Source organism: Caenorhabditis briggsae (assembly GCF_000004555.2).
Source record: "Caenorhabditis briggsae complete genome, chrI, whole genome shotgun sequence".
NCBI lineage: Eukaryota > Metazoa > Nematoda > Chromadorea > Rhabditida > Rhabditidae > Caenorhabditis > Caenorhabditis briggsae.
In genome coordinates, this window is record NC_013489.2 from 7,575,785 (window position 1) to 7,585,650 (window position 9,866).

The window sequence follows — 9,866 nt, forward strand, 5'->3', positions numbered from 1 at the left end:
AAGAACAAGGATATGAATGGATCTGAGTGGATGGTCATTATAAGTGTCCCGTCTCTCTCTCCACCCTGTTTCCTCCTCACCGCTACCGCCTCCTACTCGGTCCGTCGCGCTGTAACTTTCTTTTCTTATTGCATCTTGGTGTCTCGGATCTCTTCGATCCAAATTATCTCTAGATTTTGCAGTTCGGTGGTCATCTCCTGGAGATCTCGAAGGAAGGGTCACAAAAGAAGAGAAAGGAAAAGAGAAGTGGGTTACGAACATTAGAACAAAACTGATTATTGGTTTACATTTCGGTTTATTCACAAAATCACAACAAGGTAGGTAGGAGCATAAATGTATCACTGATAAGCCGTATATGGAACATTGTTCCCTGGTGTTCTTCGTTGGCAAAAGAATTTAAGAGCAAATACAGCTAGTCCGATGATGAGGAATGCCACAAAGATTCCAACTGAAAACAACATTTTATATTCAGAAGTCTTATCATATTTCTACCGCAAAGTCTGTAATAGAAGGGCCCACACACAGTTAAGTTTGAGCTAATTCATATTCGTTCCTGTGAAAGATATCAGAAATGTGCCAACTGATAAAATTTTTGTGGTATTATGATAAACAATTCATCAGTTGACATTTGGTTTATATCTTTTACACGTACCGAGATAAATTTTCTCAAAGTTAGGAATCAAGTTGCCCGTTTTATTACAGGTTTTACGGTATTTAAAAGTGGACATGTTTTTAAAAAATTGCTGTGTTTCATTACAGTTTTATTTGGATTTTCAGCTAGAAAAACAGGGCGGCTCTTTTTTGAAAGTAAACAATGGTTTTTGGTGAATCATGACAGAATGTTTGTTTAGTCCAGATCGTTGATTGGTTCAACTTTTCAGCTAGGATTATTGGCAATATAATTTTTGAAAATAATAATAATCAAGTAACACACTGTTTCAAAATTCCATATTTTAGAATCCTGTAAAATCATGCCTCGAAGGGTTTTCTTCAGGAAAGAAAACTCAAAAAATGCATACTTGTTAATCGGGCTCTCATAAAGTTTCGTTTTGAATAAAAATTCTTGGACCAAAATCAGATATGATAGATCTCGACGAGTACTACAATTAATTAGGTACTATTCGGAAAACTGTGTCTTGTCTGGGAACAAAGTTAGAAGCCATGAAGTAGCTGACCCGGGCTAGGCCTTTCCTTGAATTTTTTCGGTCCCTTTCGTCTGTAACTTTGTTCATAGACAAGAGAGTCAGTTTTCCAAATAAGATCATACCGAAGTACTCGTCAAGTTCTATCATATATGATTCAGCTGGTCCAAAATTTTTGGTTCAAAACGAAACTTTGGGAGGGCCCGGTTGACAAGTATGAAAAATATTTCTTCGAAATTGAAATAATATTCAGAATAAAATATTTTCAAATATCAAATTTTACGAAACGAGTTATTCAGCAAAATAACTGATTCATAATAAAATTCCCACCTCAGGAATCATCCGATTCTAGGAATACTCTGAAACAACTCACTGAAAAACGACCAGACTGTGAAGGAAGGAGCTCTTGGTTTGGACTTTGGTGTCGTCGTTTTGGCATCTGGACCAACGGAACTTGTTGGATTAGAAGAAGATTTATCAGTTCCGTTGGTCAACGAAATGGAGTTATCTCCATCGTATTGTTCCTCAATTGTTTCTTTTCCATCTGTGGCATCAGTGTTGTTAGTTTTATTCCCATCATCTGATAGTAGCTGTTCTACGAAGCTGGATTTACTCTAAAATTGTTTTTCTCTTATAAACTAATAATAAAACAAAATATAGCTCACATCATCTGCAAAACTTGTAGTGAAAGTTGCAAGAGTTGCAAAAAGGCACAAAAAACGGAATCTCATGATTATAGGGAGTTTTGGATGTTGAAATGGATGAAAACGAATTTGATTTGGGCAGAACTGGGAGCTCGGAAGCAAGGTGTGCAAATAGAAGAGTCAGCAGCCACTCATTTTCATTTAGGACACAAAAAAGGCGTAGGAGTTATGGGAATAGATGAATGGACTATGAGAGAAATGAAGAACAAAGAAAGAATAAAAGTGCATTACTCTGAAAAATACTGCTGACCATTCAGTGAATCTGATAAATGTCCCGAAGAAGCCATTCCAATGAACTTGTAACTCTGGAATTCTTCATGTTGGTTTGGGATGAACGAAGGAGATAAAAACACAGTTTGACTACAACATAAATATTTTTGATGACTAGGTTGAATGAATTTGAAATTTGCATTCTAGACTGCGTGTATGGCTTTAGAATGAGCGATTTGGAAACAAAAAAGATAATAAAAACGATAAAAAACAATGGGGATGGAAAATTTAAAAAGATATGGAGACAAGAAATGAGAACAAATGAATAGGGGACAACCGAGATTAGTTAGATGAATTTTTCAGTTTTTAAAAATATTTTCCCGCTTTTTCAATTTTAAGGACTTTCGGAATCTTCATGTTTCGCATTTTTGAAATCCGGGAATTAGGAATACTTCGAAATTCCGGAGTGATCCCGTTTCCTTTTAAAACCTTGAGAGGATTTGTAGGAATCTCAAAAAGGAACAAAACGTGAATAACATTCTAGCTACCGTAAAACCTGTAATAGAAGGGCCCCCAAACTGTCAAGTTTGAGCTAACTTTTCTTGGCTCCTATGCAATATATCAAAAATGTGTCAACTGATAAAATATTTATTATACATATTATTATTAACAATTTGCAAGCAGACAACTTTTTCATATCATTGACATAAACCGGGATAAATAATAAAGTTAAAGCTTTGGCTTCAAACCAAATCCATTCTGAAAAAAACCTTAACCTTTTCGGAAATAAAAAAAGATTATAAAGAGATGAGGGATAAACGATGTGAATGAAAACTAGAAAGTATAAAATTGAAAAATTCTGAGGTTTAAAGAAAACTCTCGAGCTCTCAATAGAACTTTGTTCCTAGTTTTTCGTTTGTTTGTTTGCCTGTTACAACTTTTCTATGGTGTCAAAAGATTTGATCCATAAAAAACGGATTTCACTTGCTAAGAAAATAATTTTTGCCAAAATTCTATCAGACACCAGGTCCGCTGGGCCTTCAAAAATTGGAAAAAGTCCAGCTTTTTCCAAATTTTGAAATTCTCCATAAACGTTATTTTCCGTTAAATTTTTTCAAAAAGAAGTAGATCTCGTTTTTGATTTGAATAAGAAATGTCATAAGGATGTCAGACTTTGAACATCATTTCGTTTTTATATCACAAAATAAATAAATAAATATAAGTTCTCAGTTTCAAAAGATCTATAAAATTGTTCACAACTACCGTAAAACCTTAATAGAACGACACCCGGATCGTCCACTTTGAGCCTACATATCTCATTTTCTGTGAAAGATATCAAAAAGTGGCTAACTAGTAAAATGTTGCTGATATCCTGATAAACATTTACTAGTTAACCACTTTTTGATATCTTTCAAAAGAAGTGAGATATATAGGCTCAAAGTGGACGATCCGGGTGTCGTTCTATTAGAGGTTTTACGGTATTCATCTTTATTTCAGCAGGAAAAAAATAGGGTTGAGAGATACAGAGAGATCGACTAGATGGATATGAGAAAATAGAAACAAAATGGGATTAAGACAAAAAGAATTGGCAGTGATCCATTCATTATTCTAGAAGAATGCTAGCACATCCAACTGTGAGGAACCCATTGAGTCTCATAACGAAGTGTTTCCAATGCATCCACAAGTCTGAAGTTTTCATTTTTGGATTGGAATAAATAGATTGGAATAAATAATACCGTTTAAATGTTACATCAATATTTCTATTGACAAGAGTAAGATGAATGCGAGATTTGCATTCCTGGCCGATTTTTGCACTTTCGTCACAAATGGATTGAAGTTGAGCTCGTGTTCTGAATACCGAGATTTCAAAATTAGCCGTAAAATGCTCAAACTTGGGATTTATGGGCTTTAAGTTTCTTTTCATTTTTACCTCTAACACTGTATCTCGAAAACCTACCTATGAGTTCTCCGAACAGCTTCAAGTTGGGTGAATTCTTCTATTGGTGGTGGCACTATGTGAACAACAAACGGCATAAATTCCGCGTTGTAAAGATAATTCACACTCTGAAAAATTTAATGTTTAAAACTTCAGACTTATGTATCAGGTTGCTCGAAAAGAAGTGGTCACTTTTACCTCTGTCTGTCCTTACAATGGGGTTTACGTCTCCAAATTTCCAGAGTTCTACTCAAATAGAATTGCTCAACTTTCGTTAAGCTAGCAAAAAGTTATAAACTCCAAATACATCTCTTATAGATTCTTATTTTCTCTTCATAAAAATTGACTTGAACAAAGTGACCACTCTTTTCGAACGACCAATTAACACTACCTGAGTCGCAGCATCCAGTATACACATTCTTCCACTTCTGACCTCATTTCGAACTGCATCTGCTGATGTTCCATACAACTGATTATCGAGTTCACCCCACTCAACCATTCCTCCTTCTCGAATTTTTTGATAAATGGCTTCCTTTCTCACAAATTGATACTCTCTTCCCTCCACTTCTCCAGGTCTCTGTGCTCTAGATGTTACTGAAATTGATATTTTTGAATGTAAATCAGAATAAATTCCTCACATGGAACGATGGTAGAAAAATAGTGTGGAGCAAGTCGGAGAAGCATGGATTTGATATCTCTTCTTCCAGTACCAACTGCTCCCAAAAGAACAAGAGTTCTCCTTCCAAATGGACACAACATTGAAAGTTTTTCCATTGCTAGACTGGCGGGAAGGTATCCGACTTGCGTTAAATCACTCAATTTTCTCACTTGCATCCATTTGTCATCTTTACTCAAAATTTGTATAACATCTCCTGTCGAAACTTCGAGATCCAACCAGAGACATGGACGATCCGCGTCTTCTGCAGAACTGTAAATGTCCTGGATTCGGAAGAAATTCTGAAAATCATTAATATGTTTGAACTGTGTAAAGAATTATACCGGAGGTGCACAATGAATAGCAGCTGGTTCGAGAGTCAATTCAACGTTTCCCTTCAAATTTTCGATATCGGCTCGAAAATAAACGTCCTTTCCATTAATTTGCCTAACAACGTCTCCCGGTCTCAAATCATAATTTGCTTTCTCGTTGATTTTCGTAACGACCAGATGTCCTCCATGCTTTTCCACCTCCACCTGAGATAATTGCCCAGCATCGACGGTTGTCTGTCTGGATTGGTATTGAGGAAGAAGGATAGCAGATTGATGAATCGGTGCATAATTGTGCGATTTCGTTCCAGATGAACGGAGAATCGGAGTCATCGTTGGAGATGGTCCATCGAGGGCAAGAGCATGGAAAGTTTTAGTTGTTAAAACTCTTTCTGTTACTATCGTTCTCTTCTTTAGCCCAGTTTTTGGATCAATCTCAGTCTTCTCTTCAATTTCCACTTGTTCAAATTTCTCTTTCCCATCATTCTTATTTGATGACGAAGTTTCGCTACTCTGAAAATGAAGAAAGGAATACTGTAGATTTCTATTTTTCAGATCTCAAAGAAGTTACCTTTGTGCTGTTCGCATCTTGTTCTTTTCCATTTTTCTTCTCGATATTTTCAATTTTTTCTAATAAAACATGAAGACATCTGGATAAGTTGTCGGCGTTCGATCTCAACTGAGCCAGTTCATCCTCTTCGCTCATCTTTCAACCTTCAATGGTTAAGAACTCAAAAATCCTGTTTGGTGTAAGAAAAAAAAGGGAAAGATGCGAAAAAAAAGACTAGGAAGTGAGACATGGAACAAGGTGGTAGCGGAAAAGAGTGGGAAGAATCGAAAAGCATACACAAATTTTGTTAGTATGGAAGGGCAAACATAGTGCGAAACGGCTACGCAGTTCGAGGCTTAGAGCATTTTAGAAAACATTGAAATAACAAAGTGTTGTGATGAAGTACAACTTATAACTTGTATCAGTAAAAGTCTTGAAGGGGGACTCCGACCGAAAACTTTTATTCCCTTGAAAAATTTAAAAAGTGATGTATTTTCCTAATATGAATGCAAAAAAGTTAAAACATTGAAATCCCCAAAACTCCGTTGAAAGTAAAAATTTTGCTGAAACAGGTGGCGAATAGGGACTAGGATTTGAGTTCCCGTGCAAGGGAGAAACCTACAGTACTGGCCAAAAAGAATGCGTCGACACTGTCGACTCAACAGGTTTTTTGACTGTAACTTTCTTCAAAATAGAGCTAAAGTGTCAAACTTTTTTGTAAAATGTAGCAAATAACCCTAGAAAAAAATATTCTAAAACATTTTTACCCAGAAAACGGAGAACAACTTTTTAAAATTCACTTTTTGGAAAATTTCGGGTTTTTGGAGGTTTTTTTTTCAAAAATTTGGAAAAATCCAAAAATCCGAAATTTTCAAAAAAGTGAATTTTGTTGCCAAAAAAGTTGTTTTCCGTTTTATGGGTAAAAATGTTTCAGAATATTTTTATGAGGTTATTTGCTACATTTTACAAAAAAAGTTTTACACTTTAGCTATATTTTGAAGAAAGTTACAGTCCTGTCGACGCATTCTTTTTGGCCAGTACTGTAGGTGGGACGCCTTAATTACATGACAATTTTTCCGCCCCTTCAATAGAAAGACTCCTCCAACAGAAGGGCCCCCCGAGAGGAGCTTGGGAAAACAGAAGTGCCCCCTGTAATAGAAGGGTCTCCTTCAAAATGTGTTATTCAAAATAATGAATTTCTGTACGTTTACAGTCAAAAATATTTCGGGATTCCCATAATTTCAAAAAAAACCGTCGGAACACTTTTTTTGCCAAAAGACTTGCTCAGTTTCGGTGAAATTGATAGATTTTCTTGGATTTCAAACGAGAATTCACTGAATTTTTTGATGAAAATTTTTCTGAAAAAAATGGCTGGAAAAATATAAGGGCCCCCTCTAATTGAAGGACCCTGTAATAGAAGAGCCCTCCGGAGGTACCTTGGAACAATAAAAGGGCCGGCCCTTCTAATGCAGGTTTTACGGTGACATTTTCATGCAATAAAAGTTTTGGTTGAAGTGATGCTCGATGTTTCTTGTATTCAAAACAGTTTGTAATGGTTCAAAATGCTACAGTATGCATTGAAAACAATACACATCGAATGTTCTTAAACGTTTGCCTTTGCAAACCAATTGGACCCAATCATTGTTATGGAAACCGAGTGTAAACAAAATGGATCGAGACAATTTGGATTCAGAAATTTTTGGTTTTGAGAAAGAAAAAGAAAAGTAGTATCAGATTAACATCTGTGTGCAAGTGTTTCCATTTCAATATAATGGTGTTTCGGAAGAGGGAAGAGGCATGGGAAACGAGCCCCAAACATGCGAATTCGGTGTGTTTTCCTGAAAAGAGAGCAACGACTACAACTGAGCATGGAGAAAAGAAAAAAGAAGAAGGAGTAGAAGATGAAGAATAAGAAGAAGCATAGAAAAGACGCAGAGAAGTTGGGGAGAAAAGAATCAATGGGGAGCACCGGAACAAGAAGAGTGACGATTGGTTCAGAAGGGGAAACGAGGAGAGAACAACGCCATGAAGACAGAAGACGATGCATGCTAATTTGGGTGAATGAACCAGTGATGAATAGAATATTAGGACGATTCTCACAACTGGATACCATTCGACAGTTGAGCCAATTCTTGAGCATATGATATCCTGAAAAACAAAAGGGAAACTTTTGAATTTCTAAGAATTACCGACTTTTCGGGAATCTTATATTTTCAGTTTTTTTTTGGACTTATACGAAAAATTGTAGGTAATTATTTTCGGTTTCGGAGAGATTTTAAGAATTTCCAAACTTTTCGAGTTTACAAGAAGTTCGAGGAATCATAGAAAGTAAAAAGTCGGAAGATTAAGAAGTTTATGGCTCCTTTCTTCGGGCCTCTTCTACTATGAAACTTTAAAAAACACTCGAAATCTTCGGGAAGGATGAACTTATTCTATTCGTCATTCTCTCTGACCTAGAAACAATTGTCAACCAGAACCTTGTAATCTTGTAGAACAAAATAATGAGTGAAGTCTCATCATCATGAAACATTGTATATGAACCAGTGACCATGAATGCGGCAACTCTCAATTAGAATATTTCTATTGTTTGTAAACACTGGGTGGCCTCGAAGTGGTTCCGATGGTGTAATCCGAACGGCGGTTGCTGCCGTCCGCCTTCACTAGTGCAGACAATGATTAATTGTCGGCGACGAATCTTCTCCTCAGCGAGCACACCACATAACGACATCTGCCTTCGTCGTTCCCGAATTGTGAGCGAATTAGAAAATCAAAGATAGAACGAATTCGAATGAACGTCGAGCAGATGGTGCGATTTCTATCCAGGGGTTTCTCAATTGAAAAATCGGATTCGATAATGGAGGAAAATTGGAAAATTATGCACAGTTAATTGGGGATATCGTGTGTATACTAAATGATATTAGCGGGATTCTGAAATACAGAGCACAGAGGTGTGATTTTTTTATTTATTTTTCACTTTATATGAAGAGATACCGTAAACAATCTAATCGAGTGCCTCCCAAACCGTTAACTCTGAGCCTATATATCTCATTTCATGTGAAAGATATAAAATAATAGTCCACTGATAAAATGTTTATCAAACTATCAAAATTATTTTGTCAGTTGATCACTTTTTGATATCTATCGCAAGGAATATGTGGGCTCAAAGTTGAAAGTTTGGGTGACATACTGCTGGACTGAATGTGTACCGTAAAACATGTATTAGAAGTGCTATCTGGAGATGCCTAAGAACAATTGAACAATCGGCTCTTCTAATAAAAGTTTTACTCAGATCTGAAAGAAGTCTCCTAATCTCTCGCTCTTTGGTCTTCTGAAATCTGTTTCGATTTTGGTCTCTTATCAAATATTAGTTACTTATTGCAGTGTGTGCATATATTATTTTATTATCCTATAATAAAGAAAGCTTGTTTTTAAATTTTCAGCCTTTCCCAGTTTCATCCATTCCTTTCAATCCTACGAGACCGTACAAATCGGAAAGATTCTAAATCCGAAATAAACGAAACTGTAAGAAACGCAACGGAAACAAAGAACGGAAAGACCGCGNCCCAAATTTGGCGTTTACACGTTTTTCTGAAGATAGCTTCTCCGCAGTGGAGTACGCGGAAGCATTCGATATAGCTGTCAAGTACGTCTTCTTTTTCTTCTTTTCTTTGACAACATGGTTCTTTTTCCAGAAATTGATCAATTGGTCATGCCAACTGGGATAGGCAGGTTTGTTTCGAAAGATATTGATATCTTACGCCGCGTTCAAAGTTCGAAATCTTCGGGAAGGATGAACTTATTCTATTCGTCATTCTCTCTGACCTAGAAACAATTGTCAACCAGAACCTTGTAATCTTGTAGAACAAAATAATGAGTGAAGTCTCATCATCATGAAACATTGTATATGAACCAGTGACCATGAATGCGGCAACTCTCAATTAGAATATTTCTATTGTTTGTAAACACTGGGTGGCCTCGAAGTGGTTCCGATGGTGTAATCCGAACGGCGGTTGCTGCCGTCCGCCTTCACTAGTGCAGACAATGATTAATTGTCGGCGACGAATCTTCTCCTCAGCGAGCACACCACATAACGACATCTGCCTTCGTCGTTCCCGAATTGTGAGCGAATTAGAAAATCAAAGATAGAACGAATTCGAATGAACGTCGAGCAGATGGTGCGATTTCTATCCAGGGGTTTCTCAATTGAAAAATCGGATTCGATAATGGAGGAAAATTGGAAAATTATGCACAGTTAATTGGGGATATCGTGTGTATACTAAATGATATTAGCGGGATTCTGGAATACAGAGCACAGAGGTGTGATTTTTTTATTTATTTTT

At 36.5% G+C, this 9,866-nt stretch overlaps 2 protein-coding genes across 2 annotated transcripts; both read right to left on the reverse strand.

The window, feature by feature from the left end:
* Nucleotides 1–338: 338 nt before the first annotated feature.
* CBG12034 lies at nt 339–1,873 on the reverse strand (the record flags this gene model as incomplete). The annotated part of the gene is made up of 3 exons (XM_045237513.1): nt 339–341; nt 1,532–1,756; nt 1,808–1,873. 3 exons carry the CDS (start codon nt 1,871–1,873, stop codon nt 339–341), a joined length of 294 nt encoding a protein of 97 aa, XP_045094739.1.
* Nucleotides 1,874–3,675: 1,802 nt separating this feature from the next.
* On the reverse strand, nt 3,676–5,682 carry CBG12035 (the record flags this gene model as incomplete). Its single annotated transcript, XM_045237518.1, has 7 exons — nt 3,676–3,742; nt 3,793–3,906; nt 4,068–4,120; nt 4,384–4,586; nt 4,631–4,949; nt 4,992–5,489; nt 5,548–5,682. The coding sequence occupies 7 exons, from the start codon at nt 5,680–5,682 to the stop codon at nt 3,676–3,678; spliced, it is 1,389 nt and encodes a 462-aa protein (XP_045094740.1).
* Nucleotides 5,683–9,866: the final 4,184 nt, after the last annotated feature.